The sequence below is a fragment of the Ornithorhynchus anatinus genome, chromosome 9 (genome assembly GCF_004115215.2).
Source record: "Ornithorhynchus anatinus isolate Pmale09 chromosome 9, mOrnAna1.pri.v4, whole genome shotgun sequence".
Lineage (NCBI taxonomy): Eukaryota > Metazoa > Chordata > Mammalia > Monotremata > Ornithorhynchidae > Ornithorhynchus > Ornithorhynchus anatinus.
In genome coordinates, this window is record NC_041736.1 from 6273447 (window position 1) to 6294291 (window position 20845).

Genomic DNA, 20845 nt, shown 5'->3' on the forward strand with positions numbered 1-20845 from the left:
ATGCGAAACAGATTCTGGGGGGCAGAAAGAAAATCGAGTGATGGTGTCCAGTCTGGCGGAGACCCCAGCAGCATACCAAACCCAGACATCGGACGGGATTCCAGCCCCACAGCCCGGAGCAGATCAGCCCGCTCTGCCCCACATTTGACTCTGAACTGGGGTCCTGGGCCCTTGGGGTTGCAAGGGGCCGGAGGGACTGGCCCCCTGAGGTTCGTGTCCAGCGGCAGAGAGGAAGAGCGGCCTGCTCCGATCGATACAGGAAACCAGGCGGACACGTTTGGAGAAGTGCTGGGGAGGGGAGCCGCGAGGACCCATACCGAGCTGAAGTTCTTCTGATTTTCCTTGACGCGCAGTATTTCCGGCGTGTCCTGTACCGCCGTGATCTTCCCTTGCGTGTTTTTGTGGTCGCACTGGTACTGGAGCTGCAAAAAACACAGTAGAATCCCGGTCGAGGCTCAGCCCCCGGCGGCCCCCGGTCAAGGGGGCGGCAAGAGCCTGGAGAAGTCCAGAGGGTCTGGAAACACCTCCGGCGCCAGGCCGGGCAGGACGCTCGTGGGAGAGCGTGGTCAGTCGGAGGGTCGGGAGAGAACGTGGCGGAGGCTGCCCCTTACCTGGATGCCGGGCGGCCTCGATGTGGGGCCTCACCAATAGCCTCCACGGCCTGTCGCCCGCACCGACCTCTCCCTCCCGCTGCCGTCTCCACGGCCCATCGCCTCCCCTTTTATTCATTCGTTCAATCGTATTTATTGAGAGCTTACTGTGCGCAAAACACTGTACTAAGTGCTCTGCAGAGTACACTACGACAATAAACGGACACATTGCCTGGCCACAACAAGCTTAGAGTCTAGAGGGGGAAACAGACATTGATATAAAGAAACAGCCTGTCGTCCTCCAAGGCCATCACCCTCCCGCAGGTCTTCAGGAACAGACGAAATTCATCAAGACCTGGGGGGTCACAGCCTAGAGTTGGGAGAAGATGATTGGCTAAATTGATTTTATAAATACTGTCCCAGGAAGAGGATGCTACCCATTTTCCCTAGGGATCTCATTCTGACAGCTCCCATTTGGCCCACGCAACTGAACTGGGAACAAAGGGCCCACCCACTTGTCCCTCGTCCCGCTCTGGGCGGCCCCCCAACGTCCCTGCATTTGGATTAAGAGGCCTGGGAAGGGTAGTGGAGGGGAGGCCGAGCCGGGAATGGACCGGATACATACGATGCTGAAGTTCTTCTGGTTCTCCCGGACCCTCTGCATCTCCGGCGTGTCCAGGACCGTCTCGTAATACGACATGGACTTTTCAGCTTCTTCCTTGTATTTTTTCTGATGACATATTCAGAGAAAAACCGAGCATGAGAGGCAGCGTGGCCTAGCGGCAAGATCATCAGTCTGGATACCGGGAGACCTCGGTTCTCAGTTCTGCCCCCGGCCCATGGCTGACCTTGGGCAAGCCACTTGATCTCCCCGAGCCTCAGTTTCCTTATCTGAGTTGAGAAGCAGCGTGGTTCAGTGGAAAGAGCATGGGCTTGGCAGTCAGAGGTCATGGGTTCGAATCCCGGCTCTTTCACTTAGTTGTGTGACTGTAGGCAAGTGACTTAACTTCTCTGTGCCTCAGTGACCTCATCTGTAAAATGGGGATGAAGACTGTGAGCCCCATATGGGACAACCTAATTACTCTGTATCTACCCCAGCGTTTAGACCAGTGCTCTGCACATAGTAAGTGCTTAACAAATACCAACGTTATTATTATCTGTAAAATGGGACTCAACCTACTGTGTCCAACCTGATCTGCTCATACAGTGCCTGGCACATACTCAACGCTTAAATATATTTTTTACCTTACGGAGCTATTGTGAGAGGAAAATTAAAAGCTGAGATGAAAGCACTTCGGAAAGATAAAATTGCAAAATAAATTCACGATTATTATGCCCTCAGCGGCTGCTGAGCCTAAAGACTCACAGCCTCTGAGAAGGCCTTAATCCCCAAAGGCAAAAGCCCGAATCTAAAACACTTCAAGCCGCCCTGTCATCATCTGGAGCCAGAAGTGGATCACACGAGTTTCTCCCCAGCCTTCCTCTCCTTAGCCTCAGAGAGGAATTGGTCAATGAGAGTGCTCAAGCCCTAAGTCCTCCAACCATGAGTGAGGAATTTCACCATGAAATCAATCATGAAATCAATCAACCCAGGGGAGCAAAAAGAGAAAGGAAAAATCCTAAAGGGGACGATCCTGCAAAGGCCCGCAATCACGCCTGCCATGGCTTGTTCTTCTGTAGAACCGGGAAAGAAGGGGCCCCTTCCTTCCCACTCCCGTTTTCATCCCACCCTTAACTACATCGACACCCTCCCCACCCTTAGTGTTTTTAAATAACTCTGTACATGTGCACGAGTTGACGCCACCCAAGTCACCCACCCTGAGAACCTACTGGGTGACTCAGAGAGGGTGTCCCAGGAAGGGCCTGGCTGGACGCTGGGAGAGGCAGAATCAAAAGGGAGGAAAGGAGGAGGAAGAGCAGTGGGAAGGGAGGCGGGCAGGGACCCGGGGAAGTAGGAGGCAAAAGGACAAGCAGGGAAGAGAAAGGCAGCATTGTCGGTCCTTGGCGAGGGAGTCCGACTGGGGAAAAGGACGGGGACAGGCCCCGGGTGGAGGAGGGAGGGAAAGGAGGGGAAAGCTGGGGCACTTGAGCCCAGGCCGGGTGCTTCTGTGACTTGTGTTGTTTGAAGGATCTGAGCACAAAGATCATCTCTGAGATTACAGGTGAAAACCGAGGGGAGGTGCCGTGTCCCGACTGATCAGCACAACGGCTGATCCCGGGTCTCTGAGACGTCCTTACCTTGCTTGAGAGGTTCTTGACCTGCTGAGCGTGAATGATCTCCGGAGTATCCACCACGGAGGTGAAGTTGGCCTTTTCCATTTCTGCAGAATGCTTATATTTAATCTGTTAAAAAGGAGCAGAGCAGAAGGCTGAGGGTCGGCAACCTTCCGAGGCTCGGTTCTCGGGGCTGACTCAGGAACTGACCCCACTCTTGGCCGGGAGAAGGGGATTAACATTCCTCACGGTTCGGGAGAGCCTTCTATCTGCCAGGCTGCTGCCTGCCCGCCCTGAGCACCGGCAGTTCTTGAAATACATCTGACCAAAGGGACCGCCATCAGCCGATCAGACCGGGGGTCCATCCGGCCCAGGATTCTGACTCTGACGGTGGCCTCAGCGGCCGCAGAGGAGGAGGTGGAAGGACCCTCACCTGGCTGGCAATGTCGGTAGCGTTCTTGGCTCGCATGAAATCCGGGGTTTCGTTCGCCATGGCGTTCAGGCCTTTCCCTTTGATTTCTAGCTCCAGTCCCCTCTTGTACTCTTTCTGTGGATGAAAATAACCATTTTAGAGTGCGGGCCCCAGAAATTCCAGACGAATTTCTTTATAAGCCACAAAGGGCACATATCACGGCCAGAGGAGAGAGTGGGGGCGGTCCCCAGGTCCTTTCACACTTAGCTCTGCCCCTTTCTACTGGTGTTCGAAGAACCCCCTGCTCAGTTGGACCGTGACAGTCTTCCAGCCCGGCCCCACCCTCCCTGGCAAGGACTCAGTCACAAGTCTTTCTGGCTCGGCCTGGTCAGCCCGGTAAATGGACCTCATGGGACTACCCCCAGGGGTAAACCCAGCCTCCTATGACAAAGACCATGGACGAGGCCATCTGCTGTGCAGCACAGCGAATCCCAAGTGAAGAAAAGGTTCAGACGGTCGGACGACAAGAAAGGCAGCTCTGTGGGTGGTACATTTCACTCATTCCACGTGGGACACCCCTCGAGCTGGGAGGAGCGTCGGTCTGACTCACCAGGTGAGCATAACCTCCTACAAGAATCGGGGCCGGCCGGCTCTCCGTCCTACCTCGTTCAGGATCTGAGTGGCGTTCTTGGCTCTTAGCATGTCCGGCGTGTCCTCCATTTCCGTGAGCCCCTTCCCTCGGATGCTCTCCTCCAAGTCTCTCCTGTACTCTTTCTAGGGAGTCAAAAATCACACCCAAAAAACAGCCCATCAGCCTTAGCATACGCCTCTTATTTCTCCTCTTAGGAAACCCAAAGTGAGCCATCCTTTGTTTTAGCAAATGAAACTGGAACTGCCTAGAACTTTTTAAGATGTGGGCCATGTCGCAGAGTCAGCTTTACTTCCCCACTTTTTGGTTCCAAGGGAAAAAGATGGGAAATTGTAAGGGGAGATGAAACATTGAACCCACTGACAGGGAATGCCCTGAGGTAATCCGAAGGAAAGGCCTGGGTGATACAACCGGGTGGTGGAGCCAAAACCCGGGAAACCTCGATCCTGAACACGACAAATTAACCGGCGACGATTTTGGTCAAGAGCCCCCATGGAAAGGGGGGACCGATTCGAGGGCGGGGGAGACAAACAGTCAACAGCATTACCTCGCTCGCTATCTTGGTGGCGTATTTGACGTGTAATAAGGACGGAGTGATCTCCAGGCCTGTAAGGTTTCTGCCTTTAATGGATTCTTCATAATCCTTCCTGTATTCTTTCTACAGAGAGCAGGAAGGTAAAAAATTAAAAAAGGAGGTAAAGAGGTAAATAGTTCTTGCATTTGTTCTCTGCACAGGGAAGGAAAAGCACTAAACCAAGAATAAACTCTCTGGCTCTACCGGGACCAACCATGCAGTGTTTCTGCTGGATGGTTCCAACATGGGTGGGTTTTTCACTGTACTGGAGGACCAGTGAGGCTTTAGAGAAACTGCTCTTGGAGGTACCAAAAATACAAACAGTTCCTTCTCCGCCTGCAGGCAAGAAAGAGAGCCCCAGGGGTTGCACAGGAACATCTGGATTCTGCTTCTGGAAATTACAGAATCTAGGACCATAATCTAGTTTATTAAGCGTCACCCCGGACGGCTCTGGCCCTAGCCCTCGGACAGCTCTCACACCGGGTCCCGGAGCCAGATTATAGCGCTCTTGCCACTTAGCGTCTGTTTCCCTTTACGGTGGTGTGGAAGAGCTGCCAGGAAAAACTCGACTCTGGAGCGAGGGTGTCGGTGGTCCCGTGACCCAACTGCCAGGCGAACGGCTTGGGAGTCTTACCCCACTCTGCATCTGCTGGGATTCCTTGGCAGTGATGTACGTTGGGGTCTCGAAGTCCAACATGGGCTTCCCGCGCTCCTTCTCATACTTTTCTTTGTACTTCACCTGACGGTAGAAAGCTGGGTTAAGGCAGGCTCTATAGGGGAATGTCACTTCTGGCCCGAGGTCTCAGGGAACAGATCCCCCCGGTTGAGGGAGCGGAGGGGGGACGGGGGAGAGGGATGCCTCCGATCTGCTTACTTGGCTCTGTAGTTCTGTGGCCTCTTTCAGATGAAGCTGTTCCAGATTATCAGGTATCGTGTGGTAGTGACCTTTGCTCTTCTCGTATTTCTTCTTGTACTGGTACTGAGGGGGAGGATGCCAAGATACACTTCAGGCAGGGAAATCCCAACCGATTCCCTCCCTCTAGCCATTTCAGATATTTGCAGCGCCTCAAGTTAAAATAAAAACACAACCAGACCAGTATCGGAGCTGGAGGCCTGGGACCGGCGCGGGGATCAAGGGGCCCAAACCGCAAAACTCTGGGACCGGCTTAGAGAGCGAGGGGCCCGGACCGGCCCAGGGAGTGAGAGCCCGGGGGTCGGCCCGGGAAGTGATCTTACAGAACTGGCAAGCTGGCTGGTGCTCAGAACGTGATTCATCTGCAGGGATTCCTTCATATCAGTCACCGGTTTGTGAAGTTTCTTGAGATCCGCCTTATATTTGACCTGCAAGACCAAGGCGGGGGGCAAGGAGAGATCTCAGGAGGCAGAGTCTGCTCTCCCAGTGGGGTGTTGGGCCAGCACCCCCCACTCCAGGGCAAATGCCATTCTCCACACGCTTTCATACCTCACTGGCCAAGTTACTGGCATCCTTCATGGTCTTGTAGAGCTGGCTGTCCTTGGGGTTGAACTTGCACGTCTTGCCCTTCTCTTTGTCGAAGTTCTCTCGGTATTTAACCTAGCACCAAAGATAGACACCTCGATTATTCCAGAACCCCCACCTGCCCGAGGGTTGGGGCTGGACAAAGATGAAAGGAGGGGGGGGGGGGGGATAGAGCAAGTGAGAGGGAAAGAGACATCAATGACGAGAGCTAGAATTCTCTGGGCCATGCCTGGAGTTGGTCTGACACGAGTTCAATTCTTTTCTTACCCTGGGCGGGTCCTGAGATGCAGCGCTATGCTCCCGGTGGGCAAAATGGCCAAAGCAGAGAGGATGATGTTCCTAATTCTGTTATTCCATTTCCAGTTTCCAAGAAGTTTCATTCATTCATTCAGTAGTATTTATTGAGCGCTTACTAAGTGCACAGCACTGTACTAAGCGCTTGGATTGTACAAATCGGTAACAGATAGACACAGTCCCTGCCCTTTGACGGGCTTACCGTCTTAGTTACTTGATTTGCTGTGTCTGAATTCCCAGCCATTTCAGGACTTCCAGTTAAGCTCTAAGGGAGTGGGTTTGCCGTGGTAGCACTGACCGCCAGGGCCCAGCCTGGATCCCGGGACCTCCTTTGGAACAAACCACAGTAGGTGGTGGGAGGGGGAAGACTGACCAGTCTGTGCAGGGGAATTATTCCAGTGAGACCAGAGCAAGGCAGCCTGGCAGTGGAGGGCAAAGTAAGACAATTTCTACGCCTCACGTCCCCATCCACGCTGGAGAAGCAGCGTGGCTCAGTGGAAAGAGCACGGGCTTTGGAGTCAGGGCTCATGAGTTCGAATCCCAGCTCTGCCACTTGTCGGCTGTGTGACTGTGGGCAAGTCACTTAACTTCTCTGGGCCTCAGTTCCCTCATCTGTAAAATGGGGATTAAGACTGTGAGCCCCACGTGGGACAACCTGATTCCCCTATGTCTACCCCAGCGCTTAGAACAGTGCTCGGCACATAGTAAGCGCTTAACAAATACCAACATTATTATTATCCTCAGTTCTACCAGGTATTCTCTCACCAGCACCCAGCACACACCCTAAATCAGGCTGGATACGGACCCTTAAAAACCCCACGGCCCGAGGAACTGGGCACTGAGAAAATACTACAGTCACGAAGCACAGAAGCAGCGTGGCTCAGTGGAAAGAGCCCGGGCTTGGGAGTCAGAGGTCATGAGTTTGAATCCCGGCTCTGCCACTTGTCAGCTGTGTGACTGGGGGCAAGTCACTTCACTTCTCTGGGCCTCAGTTACTTCATCTGTAAAATGGGGATTAAGACTGTGAGCCTCATGTGGGACACCTGATTACCCTGTATCTACCCCAGCGCTTAGAACAGTGCTCTGCACATAGTAAGCGCTTAACAAGTACCAACATTATTATTACTATTTATCCCCCTGACTCTCTAATCACAGAAACTGCTGCTTTAATTCCCTTCGCCTGTGAGGACACTGCCTATACATTTTTTCTAATTAAAAGTTTTAGAAAAATTAAGGATCATATACATATGCAAAGCCCCCACCCCCCACATCTAACCCACAGAGTAAGATTTCTGAGGTGTTTTCATGGTCTGTAACTCAGAGATCCCACAGGACTCTCGTTCTTACCTGGCTAGTCAGTTTGGACACTTTCTTGGCAAGTTCAATGTCTGGACGACCGAGCATGCTCAGCCCGTGACTTCCTTCCTTGCGGTGCTTGGCTCTGTACTCCACCTGGGCAGGGAAGAACCAGACCTGGCTTAGGGGAGACAACAGCTTCTACGCCAGCAGCTGGGAGGCTCACTGACCTAGTTGAGACCCTAGTGAAGCGACCCCGAAGTGCTCCATCCGATAGCAGAAGGGAAGGGAGACCAAGTCACTCACCTCACTGACCAGCTTGGACGTCTGGGTGGCTTTCTTGATGTCCGGACGCTCTGCCACTGTAGTGTAGTGCAGATTTTCCTTGGCATCTTTTTTGTACGCAACCTGGGAACCAGGAAGACTTTCGTCAGAAGACACATCTACGATCCCTTTTCACATTTCAAATACCCTTCTCCTCAAGAGAAAGATGGCAGAGCACAATGAGAGAAAGCTCCCAGAAGGTGAATGAGCTCCTTGAGCCAGTTAGCCATGCGTGGGCTCTTCCTGGTCCTCCGGGCCCGGCCCTCTCTGAGGTAAAGGTCGTGATGGGGGGAAAACTCACGTTGCTCTGGTTCTTCGCAACTTCCATGGCGTGTTTCACTTCCGGTGGCTCCAGCATGATCGAGTAATTAGATTTTCCTTTCTCCTTCACGAACTTCTTTTTGTAGTTGGTCTGAGGGGGGTAGAAAGAGAAAACGGGGGTCTCGGGCGGTCCCTCATATTTCCCCGCTCTGCTCAGTGGGAGACAGCAGAGCAGGGTTAGGGCTGAAAGTGTTGGACTGTGGGGACTCTGGGGAGTCACAGTCCAACAGGTTGATGATGGGACAGTGGGTTGCCCGCCTGAGCCCCGGGCGGGGAGAATCCCCAACACTGGGAACACCATCTTGATCCTTAGAGAACCTGAGAGAAACAGAAGCTTCCAATCTACCTCCCCTGGCTTCTTCAGAGAACAGGGGCAGTTTTTAAATACTTTTTTATGGTATTTGTTAAGCGCTTACTAGGGGGTTGAAAACTGTCTTAAGCTTTGGGGTAGGTAGAAGTTAATTAGGTCAGAGGCAGTCCCTGCCCTGTATGCCCTGCCCTTAGACTGCCTTACAGTCTAAGTAGGAGGAAGCACCAGTATTTACAGTTTAGGGAACCATTTTACAAAACACGGACTGAGTCCCAGAGAAGTGAAGTGACTTGCACAAAGTCACACAGCAAATAATCGACAGAGCCAGGATCAGAACTCAGGTCCTCTGACTCCCAGGCTCGTGCTCTTTCCACTAGACCTTCTTCTCTGATAGCACCCATCTGGCAGAGGGCAGGCATTTGCAGGTCTTTCCTGAAGTTACCCTGCAGAGGTAAGCTCTGCTTTCCTAGATCTTGCTGCTGACCCAGAGGCAGCGGGCCCTAACGGAAAGAACACAGGAATAGAAATCACGAGACCTGGGTTTAAATCCTGGTTCGGCCACTAGCCTGCTGTGTGCCCTTGGGCCAGTCACTTAACCTGTCTGTGCCTCAGTTTTCTTATCTGTAAAGTGGAAATAAAATACCGCTGATCTCCTCTTTTTAACTACGGGCCCTATGGTGGACAGGGACTGTGTCTGTTCTGATTACCTGTATCTTCCCCAGTGCTTAGAGCACAGTAAGCTTTTAATACCATCCTCATCATTATTACTATGAATATGGAGAGAAAATGCTCTGGGCTCTTTAAATGAGCCACTGCCTCATGGGCCTGCAGAAAAGCCAGGCATGTTGAGGTTCACGGGCTAAATGCAGCTAGCCAAGCAATTTCATCTGACCGGGCTCCGAGGGCGAGGCTCCCGCCTGAGCGGCTACTGGCCGGCCGCCGAGGATGCCTTCGGCCCCTCCTCTCGGGTGGCCGTGCCTCTGAGAGCTCCGTGATGGTCTCCCAGCACGTCGACGGCTGCAGAGGAGCGGGAGGTTCCTCTCTGGCCGGTTCCCGGCACTTACTTCACTGACGTTCTTGGTTACTTCCTTGACGTGAACCGTGTCCCGGGTTTCGGGGAGGGTGGTGTACGAGCCCTGAGCCAGGTGCTTCTTCACGTAGTCCTTGTACTTGTTCTGGGAACACACCGAAGGCGCGGTTCTTACCACCCGGACACGGGGGACCCGGCCCTCAAGCAGATGTGGGGGTCGGGGGCCGAAGGCCAGCCTCGGCCCTCACGGGACCGAGCTGGGGGGAAGAGGGGCAGGGCCGCCGAGTGCAGGCCGAGGCCTCCGGGGGATCGGAGCAGAGAGCGGCAGTTATTACCTCAGACACCAGGGAGCTGACCGTCTTCGCCAGGAGGATCTGAGGGGTGTCGGGTACGGCCTGGCAGGTTCCTCGTTCCTTGACATGTTTCTCCTTGTACTTCAGCTGCAGAGAGAAAGGCAATTCAGTGATCCGGGGTGGTCGGCTTCCAGAGATCCCAAGTGCCAGGGAAGCGGAGGAAAATGAGATTCTGTGGGAAACCGGGAGGGCCCCGCAAGGCCTCACTGCACAATTCCATGTTTCCAAAGCTCAAAGGCGGTGCTTTGTGGGGTGGACATGAGAAGCAACTTTCACTGTGTGATTCTAGCATCACCTTGTGGGTGCCTTTTTTGCGTCCCAGTCATAAACCTATAGGAGTGTGATATAGCCTAAAGAAAGTGCAATTGAGTAAACTGAGAACCCTCTGCCTTGCCAAAAGGGACAGAGTTACTTGCACGGTTCCTAAAACCCAGGACATTGTGGGTGTGAGCTTTAACAAAGATGGGGTCTCGGTCCAGCCTCCCCAACGCCCTGTGGGCCTGTGTCTCCTGAGCCCACCAGGGAGGGTGAGGAGAAGAGTCGGCCGGAGGGCGTCAAACTGGGGTTCAGAGCCAGGGGTGGGAAAACACTTACATCACTCTCTATTAAAGAATTCCTGAGAGCCAGCACCATGTCCTTGTCATCGGTGACCGACAGCTTACAACCCTTCAGGAACTCACGGTCGAGCTTGTATTCAAACTGAGGCAGAAGAGTAGAGGGAAAATGGTGAAGAAATGACCATGGCAACGTGGATCAGGAGGCGGAAAATAGAGACTAATTCTTATTTGACATTAAAAACTCAGCTTCTTCCTCATTTCAAATTTCCAATTTAGGAATGGTAGGATTTCTAACACTCAGGCCAGGGGCTCGCCATCACTGACTCCCTCCCGTTCCCACCTCTCCTACCTCCCAGCCGCCCAACAGAGGTGTCTGAAGTTTGTGGCACGAGCAGAACTGGCACCTGTGCCCATAAGTTACCACTCTACTTAACATCGCCCCAACTCTTTTACCCTGTATCGTGCCTGAGGAGGTAGGGGGAAGGGCAGACTATGAAGAAGCCACCAGAGTCAATAAAAAGGTTGGGTTTTTCTTTGCCGCTTCAAGAGGACTTAACCCAGTCGTGAGTGCAGAGTCCGGGGTGCTTGCGGTTTTCCTTACATCGCTTTGTTGCAAGGACGACTTGGCCGCTTGCAGGAAGTCAGGTCGGTCGGCGATCCACCTCCAGTGAGCTTTGGTGGCTTCGTATTGCTTCTTGTAATCCAGCTGTTTTAAATGAAACAGAAAGGGCCCTCTTCACCGAGGTGCCTGAACACAGGCCGACCACAGGGAACCGGTCTCCGCTGGGCCGCTACCCAGTCACCATTCCCTTCCCAAGCTCTAGTACAGCACTCTGCACACGGTAAGCACTCGATACCATCGGCTAATTAATTGAAAAGAAGACTAAGGAGAATCCCAGGCCTGCATGTTCATGCACACGGCCCAGGATCAACAGAGAAGACCTGGCACTTACATTACTGTTGACTTTGTAGGCCTCCTTGGCTGCCTTTATGTGCACGGCTTCCGGTTTGATAGTACAGTTCGATTTGTTCCTTTCGTAAATTTCTTTGTATTTCAGCTGCAGAAGGAAGTACAGTTAGCAGGATTCTTAATGGAAAAAAAAAAATCAAGATTTTGGAGGATCACTGAAAAGAAGATCAGATAGCTTAAACCTAGCATATATGTCCTATTTAAAGTCCCAAATGGTCACTGCCAATGAAAGGAACCAGCTGGGGTCTTTGGGATGAGACTCGAGGGACGAGGCCCCCACTTCCCGCAGGAGCAAATATGGCCAAGCTTTTTTCGTGAGACGATACCCTGGCACAAAGACCTGGAAGTTTACTGTCACCAGCTTCCGTGTGGAACAATAACCTCTACGGTCCAGGGTAAACTGAGCCTGTCTCATCATTGGAATTGAAAGATGAGGCTTTTCATGCCGCGAATGCCACCAGAGCCTCAGGGGACGGTTGGGTAGCTGAACCAGACTCCTGCCCCACTGATCTAATGCCCAGGAAAGGGCTGATTTACTAATTCTTAATTGGGGAAGGGGTGGGATATCTCCCCGTCTCTTCTCTTCCCCCCCTCACCCAACCAGGAGAAAATGACTTCACTCCTGCCCCTGGTTCCCACCGGTGGATGAGCCCGATCTTTCTAATAAAAGAAGAAGTAATCTCTCCTCAGTCCGCCCTCATGCCTAAACACAGTTGAGCGGTGTGGAGGGGTTGTTATCACAGACTGACAGGGCTGGAAGGACCACTGGGCCACCCGGTTAATTCAAGCAGGAGCAGCCTGCACCATAAGTCAGATCGCCGGCATCTCGCTCGCTCGCCTCATTCCCCAGGGAAAACCATTCGTCCTTTCCCCTATCCTTCCCCAGGAATTCTTTCTGCTGGGTAGCGGTCTGGACCGCCTAAAAACAAACTCAAATCTCTCACCCAGGAATCCTTTATCTTAATTCGTGCCAACCTATTCCTATTCACCGTATCTCTATCTCGTCAGCGACCTCTCATCCACATTCCGCCTCTGGCCTAGAATGCCCTCCCTCTTCATATCTGACAATTACTCTCCCTGCCTTCAAAGCCTTATTGAAGACACACCTCCTCCAAAAAGCCTTCCCTAAGCCCTCAATTTCCTCTTCTACCACTCCCTTCTACATCCCCCTCATTTGCTTCCTTTATTCACCCCGTCAGCCCCACGGCCCTTATGTACATATCCGTAATTTATTTATATTAACGTCTGTCCCCCCTCTAGACTGTAAGCTCGTCGTGGACCGGGAACACGTCTACCAATTCTGTCCTATTATACTATACTCTCCCAAGTGCTTACTACAGTGCTCTGCACACAGGAAGCACTCAATCAATCCCATTGATTCATTCATTCACCGCAGGACACAAACCCCGAGGTCCAGGGTGTTGCATAGCTGGTGACTGAAAATGAAACCCATTTTATTCCTCCCTTGATCCCATGTAATTAGAACATCAACCTGTAGGATTGACTCCTCTTACAGGCCCACAAAACCTGACAGATTTGAGTGAGGGTCCATCTGAAGTCAAAGACAGTTCCGGCCACACAGATGACAGTTGGGAGATGAGCCCAAAGCCCCAACCTACTTACATCACTGACTTGGTCTTTAACCTTGCGAACATGGAGGAGCATCGGAGTGTCATGGATCATGGTGTAGCCTCTTGGCTTGGCCTTGTTATATTCCAACTTGTAGAGGATCTGAAGGGGGACGGTAAGAAGGACAGCGCTTCAGCCTTTACGTTTCTCCCATCGGAAAAGTTCCCAGGAGTGAAGTCTCCCAGGGGGAGGGCCACAAAGACTAGGTGGGGTGGGGCAGGTAACGTCTAATGCATCTATCGTTCTCTGCCATCCCATAGGCCTTCCAGTGTGGCCAGGGTTGGTCGGGGGTGGAGGGGTTCACTGGTGGGATGGCTTCCAGTCTGTCCACTTACATCGCTGATCTCCTTGTTGACTTTTGTAGTGCGCAGGTGCTCGGGGGTGTCCACGACAGAGGTGAATTTGTCCTTTGACTTCTCATATTTTTTCCGGTATTTGATCTGGCAAAAGGAGGGAAGAGAGCATTAACCTCAGGAAGTAGAGCGCAGGCCTTCAAGAATACTAAACCTAGTCTGCAAGTTTCACTGTGGACAGGGAACATGTCGGCCAACTCTGTTGTACTCTATTCTCCCCAGCGCTCAGTACAGTGCTCTGCACATAGTAAGCGCTCAATAAATATCAATGACGATGATAAACATTACAGGTCCACGGGGGTCCAGTCCTGGCAGGGATGAGAGCTATTCTAGAATTCAGAAGTTTCCCCTAATGCTGGAAGTGTCTAATCCGAGTGCGAGAGCATAGATACTTGGGGGAGAGAGAAGATACAAGATCAATAGGACAAAATAAAATGAATCCAAAATGGAACACACCATAGCAAATCAGTTTCTCTCTCCTATCCCCTCAGGGGTTGATTTTGTTTCCAGCGTAAAAAAATTAAGATGTAAAATTAAAAAAAAACAAACTAAATTCAAGACACATGAGAACAAGTCATGTGCTCCAAAAAAAAGTCTCAGTCATTTTGGCAACAAACCCCCTCAAACCTAGTAATCTTCCAGTTACAAATGAGATAAACATGCACATATACAAGCAACACCAAGCATTACACACACAAAACAGTGACAAGATGGCAAACACAATTATTTGATCACAAACCAAGTGAGAAATTGAGCTCACAGGAGCAGGAAGCCTATGGGGAGAGGTCATTTTCCTCATTCAGCATGGTTTACTCGGATTCCAGAAGTTGCGAAAAACAAGTTTGTAATTCATTGCTGTATCCAACTGAAAAGTGTTTTCTAAATACCTCCTCGTTCCATCCCAGAACTGCAGGGTTTTAGCATACCGTGGTGTGCCCAATGTTAAGACCTCGGATTAACCACCAGTGCCCACTGTCTTGGATCTCTGCCCTACACAGGAAATTGCATACGCTTGAGAGGGGGCAGCGTATGCTTCCGTTGGCCTGGTAGGGAAGCCTTTTCATCAGGGATGATGGAAACTGTTCTTCACGCAGAGACAGAACCGGGAGTGGAATTTTACCCAATTTAAACAACGCTAGCAAATGCAGCTGACTCGGGGGATTGGTGGGGGGTGGGGGGGGGGTGTGCTATGAATATGTAAAAGGACCAGTCTCACTGCAATCAGCGCTTGGTCTATGAGGGCTGGGTCCATGGAGCAGGGAGGCATGCGATGGGTGAGTACATGGCTGGGTGAGCACAAAACTCTGGAACACCGGCTAGAAACCTGAAGGACTGACACTGTTTTAAATACGGAGGCTCTCAGCTCTCCAATTCCATTTGGGCCACCTGCTCTTTTTACCTGCCATTCCCCAACTTGCTGTCTTGGCTCCTCCCAAGCTAACCTTCTAACTGCACCTCACTCCCAACTCTCCCATACTCTTAAAATTCCACCTCCTCCGATAAGCATTCCTCCCTTAACCTCCCTCCCAACCTCCCTTTCAGCCTACTCGAGCCCTCATGAATCGATTTACACTCTCCTTAGCACTCATGTCCTCTCAGTTTCTTCTGACCACCATAGCGGTCAATATTTTTATGTTCATCTCCCCCCGTTGGAGAGGCAGCTCCCCGTGGAATGAGCCACTTCATTATTCTGTGCTTCCCAAGTGCCAAGCAAGTGCTCAAAAAATGCTGCTTGCTGTTCTTACCACTATTACCACCACCCCCGGCGACAGGGAGATGCTTCAGCTGAAGAGCTGCATTTGCTCCGTTGCCAAAACATAGCTGGGAATGCTCACAGAGTTTTGTGAGGAGTTCTGGGTGGGAGCAGGCATCCTGTTTGCGGGGTGCTGCCCCTCGGTCCCACTCAGAACTCATTTCCAGGAACCCTGGGGCAGGCGAGGAGTTTGAAACCGGCGGAAAACAAGTCAGTGAGAGCTAAGAGGTGGAGCCCGGAAAGTCTCGCCGGCCTCTTCTCCCCGCTCATCCGACCTTACCTGGCTCTCCATGTGGGTGTTGTAGAGGGCGGTCAACATGTCTGGGCGCAGAATTTCATTACATCCGTTTCGCAGAAACATCTTGGCACTAGATTTATATTTTCTCTGTCCATGCAAAGAGTGGGGTTGGGGGAGGGCACAAAAAAGACTTGTGAAGACAGGGAAGAAGGACAGGGCACTAGATCTCAGTCACCTCAGAGTGAAGAGATGTAGGCAAAGATACCCTAGGTACTCGCATACAGAGAGGTGGCCGAGGAAATCAATGGTCTAAGGACCTGATAGTGGACAATGGTCCCTTGACTCATGAATGGAGGGGGGCGGTCCTTTAGTGTCTCAATTTCACCCTTGAGTTTTGGATAAATAGCTGGAATTGATTGGAAAACAAATCAAAGAAAGAGAACGAGGAGTCCGCCTCCCTTTTTTTGGCTTTGCAATCGAACACGGGGGATACGCAATTCCGGTTTATGAATCTCTTCCCGGCTTTGCCCTCAGTATGGGAGAGAGTACGTAGAGCACAGACTGGCTCACTCAAAAAGCTCTCGGGCTATTTGGGTGGCGGTACGGAAACCATCGGAAGACGCTGTAACAGGACACGGCAATATCATAGGCGGGACCTATGACATCCTCGGCTGGAGACGGGACGACACCTCGCAGAGGGGCGTGATGACAGCCGGCCCCGTCACAGTACCTGGCTGATCTGTTCATCTGCCGTCTTAGCCAGGAGATGTCTAGGTTCATCCACCACAAGACTGTACTTATCTTTCCGCTGCTCATAATCAGCTCTGTACTTTTTCTGCTCGGAACAGCGTGTGAGATTATAATGGGATAAAAATGCAAGGGAAAAGACAAACATCGGGGGGAGGGGTGACACCCTAGAAATCTGGAAGCATAATAATGACGGGAGGCTATGTCGGTATGTGGAATCCACTGGATCCAGCCTAGGATGGGCCCAGAGTGTGGGAGAAGTGGGAATAAAATACCTCTCCTCCCTCCTCCTTACACACTGGGAGCCCCATGTAGATCACGAACTACATCCAACCTGATTATTTAGTGTCTACTCCAGTGCTTAGCCCTTAATAAATACCACAATTGATATTATTATTAGGGGGCATTCAAATGATCCTGACAGTTGACTTCTTTAATGTTGGTATTTGTATTTGTTAAGCGCTTATTATGTGCCAAGCACTGTTCTAAGCGCTGGGGTAGACATAGGGGAATCAGGTTGTCCCACATGGGGCTCACAGTCTTAATCCCCATTTTACAGATGAGGGAACTGAGGCACAGAGAAGTTAAGTGACTTGCCCACAGTCACACAGCCGACAAGTGGCAGAGCTGGGATTCGAACTCATGAGCCCTGACTCCAAAGCCCATGCTCTTTCCACTGAGCCACGCTGCTTCTCAACCTCCACATACTCTACCTTCATCACTATGCTTCATCAACGATAGTTTTCCTAACTTCAATTTAAAACAAGATATTAGTACGAGGTTTAAAATATTGGACCCTAAGCACCAAAACAACTGAACTCCATTTCTATGCTCAGGCTGATTTGTTTCTTTATTCTGTACCTCCCAGGCACCTATTGAATTGCACAGCAACAAAGCAGATCCTCAATAAATTCTGCTCCTCCAGCCCTTGAGTCATCTCGCCTATAAAAGTTCACTTTATCTAACTTGATGCTCTCTACTTCTTTAAGCACCTATAGAGAAACAGCAGATAATTAGGGAAACGGACCACTTTCCAAGAGGACAACCAAGGGCAGGGATGGGATCGAAACCAAACAAGGATCCATTAACAAAATGAAAAAATTAAAGTTGTGCTAATGCTTGCATTTTACCTGCTCAAGGCACCAGCGCTACACTTTGAGGAAGAGTTTTGAGGTTAAGTTCCGTATCCTGTTTTGGAACCTTATCAAGTGCTTTAAAAATGAGCCAAAGTTGGAAATAAAGTAGAAAGCCATCAAATTGCAGGCCAATTTAGTGATGGTTTTTCATTGAGTTTTGTATTTAAATTAGCCTGGTAAAGATTCTGATGGATCTTTCACACTCAGAGAAGGGTAGACGGAATTTTTCACTACCCCTCCGTGGCCAATCCATTTCTCTCATATCAGGGATATCTCCCGAGTCCATTCATCAAAGTGTCAACAGTTTCCTACAGTGGGAAAGAGTCAGTCCGAGGATTCTGGTTCAGCAGGCAGGCAATCATGGAATCCTAGCTTTATCCATTGTGGCGGGTTGCCACATTTTATAAATCCCGCCACCAGCGGCCCTGTGACCTCCCCCACTGTCCCTCTAGACTGTAAGCTCCCTGTGGGCGAGGGACATGTCCACCAACTCTGCTGAACGCCACTCTCTCAAGTGCTTAGTACAGTGGTCTGCACACAACAAGTGCTCAATAAATACCACTGATTACAGCCCACAGCAAGATCCTTCTCATAACTGATGAGCTCAAAGATTGATTCTGGTGGTCATTTTCATAATTATCATGCAGGTCTCATTATTGAGTTTCATCCCTGTCCCACCCATTTTCTTTTACCTGAACCATAACATATTTTCTCACTCATTGCCTTTTGGCTGGCCTGAACTCCCTGTTCATTTGAGGATATCTGGTGGCTTGAAAATCCAGAGCAGGATAAAAATCATACCTCATTCAACAGCTGAGTCGCGTGCTTGAAATGCCGATTGATCGGGCAGTCGGCTTCATACTTGAATTGAGACTTCGTCTTCTCAAATAACTCCTTGTACTTATACTAGAGAAAGCCAAAACAGTTGTCATTCTAAAATCAAATGTGCTGAGCCTAGAAATAACTTCACAATCAATTTCTTAAAGTAGCCTCCAAGCTCCAAACAAAACAAATCCTAGTCGTCCGTTCAGATCAATTAGTTGATATCCTTTTAGAGAGAAGCAGACGTTGCAGCCCAACTCTCAAGGCCTTGAAAAATAACCAATCACACTAGAAAAATCCTGGTCCCAACGGGTCTTTCCAACTCTGGTTCCTCTGACTCCACAACCCATGTTGGATTAAATACAATGACCCCAAATCTTCCCTATCTACAGCAAATCTATGTTCTTGGGTTTCAAGGGGTTAAGTGCTCAAATGGGGAAGAGGACTGGGGGGTAGACGGGGTTTCTCGCCCACTCCCTCTCCTACAGTGTCCACATGGCTTACAGAAACAGCCATATTCAAAATGATCCCATCGTTTATTGGGAGACAGAATGGAGGGGAGTTCACAAAATTGTTTGATCTGCAGTGCCAGAAAACCAGGCAAGTGAAGGTTTTCTTCAGGGAAAGCTGTTGGGATAATTCATGGTTGAGGACCTTGAGGAGAGGTGGGTCAGTTTGGGATTTCTAAAGAGAGAAGGATGAGGGGATGGCTGCCCTTAAATGGACACTCTCTGGGTGTCAGTGAATAAAGTGAGCGCCTCTGGATGGGGGGGGGGAGGGGTTGTCTGAGAAGCTCTAGTGATTGTGTGCGTCAGTCCTCCCACTGGCAGCTTCTGGTCATATTTCTCCAAAAATGATCCATGTTTTTTCCAATCTTCCCTGGGGACATGTCCACTAATGACTGTCCTCCTCCCCTAAGTCCACACCCCTGAGGAGGATGAGTTTTAGAATCATCACAAGGAGGTGAATCCATATGCCCTCCCTCCCTGACTTTGTCCAATTCAGAGAACTGGTCATTTCTACACTTAGAGAGATTCTCCAGAGAATTCACAAATGTACTCCCCTACACAGAGTCTGTTCTTTAGAGTCATGGATAGTGCTCTGTCTAATTTCAAATAGAATAGACATTGCCACTTGCTCGGTCACACCAAACCACCGTTCCCACAGGTCCCTCCGCCGTCCCCTGGCCCACAGATGCCCCCTCGGTACCACGTTAAACAGACTCAAACTCATCTTTAAAGGGATCAGAGACTGAGGGAAGGCCTCACCTTGCTGTACAGAGCCTTGTTCTGTCCTGCCAGAACCAAGTCTGGCGTATCCCAAGCGTAGCAGCCGATGCCCCTGAGCCAGTTCAGATCTTCCTTGTATTTAACCTGGGAGGGGATAGAGGGTCAGGAGGGAATGTCAGGGGTGACCTCCGGCTCCTAGAAATCTGGAATGCCACTGGATTTCTCCAACCGCTGCTGCCTAGGACCTATTCAATCACTCTGTTCACTGTATTTTCATGTCAAGTTTATCATTAAAATCTCTGAGTGAAAAAAAATGTTCTGGCAGGTTTTAATGCCTCCATTCCACTGTTTGCCCATGTCATGGGTCTTTATTTGTGCACAAAATTACGTGTCAACAATGACACGGAAGAGCAACCGGACCAGACTCATCCAGAGGAGGTGTTTCTAAGGAGACTGACCTCAATTCATAAAGTATTAGCAGAGAAGTTAAGTGACTTGCCCAAAGTCACACAGCTGACAAGTGGCGCAGCTGGTATTAGAACTCACAACCTCTGACTCCCAAGCTCAAGCTCTTTCCACTAAGCCACTCTGCGTCTCTAAGTACGTAGTAAACGTTTCACAAATCCCATAATATAAAACAAAAACACTTCAGCTATCGAGACTGTAAAGCCATGAGGAATAGCTAAAATGGGCTGAATCTGAGTATTTGCGAGGATGCCTGTGTCAACACGTATGTACGGAGAGAAATTCAGAAAAACGTTAGTACTCACATTGCTGACGGCATCGGTGACTGCCCGATGGTGGTAGTGCTCGGGCCGATCCGGAATAGACCTCCAAATTCCCAACTGACTCATGTACTTTTCCTTGTACTTCACCTAAGGCAGAAATGTGACAGTGACGACAGATTCTAGCCCCAAGTTAGAGAGACTGAATTGTGACTCATCCACCGAGTGCCCCGATTCTTCTCACTGCTCACGTGGGTTTTCAGAGAGATGCTATACAAGTGCAGGCCCCCTCCAACCCAAACACACGCACACCCCAGAGAAAAGCCATGGGAATTGGGGGTTCGAGAGCAGCCTCTCAAACTGGGACGAGGAGGGAAAGAGCCGCTTCCAATAGGCTGAGTTGGAGAACGGGGGTACGTACGCTGCTGATGTCATCGGTGACCTTGCGGTGGTAGACGATGTCCAGGGCATCCTTCACGGTACGGTATTTGCCTTTGGTGGTTTGGAAGGTTTCTTTGTACCGTAACTGGAAAGGGGAGAAGCGAATGGGTTCAACACAGCCTTTCGGTTGGCTGTTGGGAGTTCTCCCTGGGGTGGAATCACTAGGAATCCACTATGGGAAGCTATGTGGTATGACCCTGTTCAGTTGGAAATATATGGTCATCTGAACCTCAAGAGAAGGGCGAGCATTCATTTTATGGGGGCCCTATCCCCCCAAACTACCCCATGGTTGCCACTAGCTCTTTGAAAACTCAACTTCAGATCTGGTCTAGGGGAACAGCCTTTCTCCGTACAACTGCCAGAGCCAGGACTGCCCAGTA

General features: G+C 50.6%; 1 protein-coding gene across 1 annotated transcript in view; it reads right to left on the reverse strand.

Moving 5' to 3' along the window:
- Positions 1 to 20845, reverse strand: part of NEB (nebulin) — a 170840-nt gene that overhangs the window by 19009 nt on the left and 130986 nt on the right. Inside the window, exons 131-156 of the mRNA XM_039913134.1 lie at positions 20446 to 20550; positions 20070 to 20174; positions 19339 to 19443; positions 18050 to 18154; positions 16096 to 16200; positions 15408 to 15512; positions 13357 to 13461; positions 13016 to 13123; positions 11376 to 11480; positions 11024 to 11128; positions 10460 to 10564; positions 9848 to 9952; positions 9547 to 9657; positions 8153 to 8263; positions 7834 to 7935; positions 7579 to 7683; positions 5902 to 6012; positions 5676 to 5780; positions 5314 to 5418; positions 5074 to 5178; positions 4413 to 4523; positions 3880 to 3990; positions 3238 to 3351; positions 2829 to 2933; positions 1216 to 1320; positions 318 to 422 (exon numbers count right to left, since the gene is read on the reverse strand). Coding sequence (XP_039769068.1) covers positions 318 to 422; positions 1216 to 1320; positions 2829 to 2933; positions 3238 to 3351; positions 3880 to 3990; positions 4413 to 4523; positions 5074 to 5178; positions 5314 to 5418; positions 5676 to 5780; positions 5902 to 6012; positions 7579 to 7683; positions 7834 to 7935; positions 8153 to 8263; positions 9547 to 9657; positions 9848 to 9952; positions 10460 to 10564; positions 11024 to 11128; positions 11376 to 11480; positions 13016 to 13123; positions 13357 to 13461; positions 15408 to 15512; positions 16096 to 16200; positions 18050 to 18154; positions 19339 to 19443; positions 20070 to 20174; positions 20446 to 20550 — 2769 coding nt within the window. The remainder of the gene's footprint in view (positions 1 to 317; positions 423 to 1215; positions 1321 to 2828; positions 2934 to 3237; positions 3352 to 3879; positions 3991 to 4412; positions 4524 to 5073; positions 5179 to 5313; positions 5419 to 5675; positions 5781 to 5901; positions 6013 to 7578; positions 7684 to 7833; positions 7936 to 8152; positions 8264 to 9546; positions 9658 to 9847; positions 9953 to 10459; positions 10565 to 11023; positions 11129 to 11375; positions 11481 to 13015; positions 13124 to 13356; positions 13462 to 15407; positions 15513 to 16095; positions 16201 to 18049; positions 18155 to 19338; positions 19444 to 20069; positions 20175 to 20445; positions 20551 to 20845) is intronic.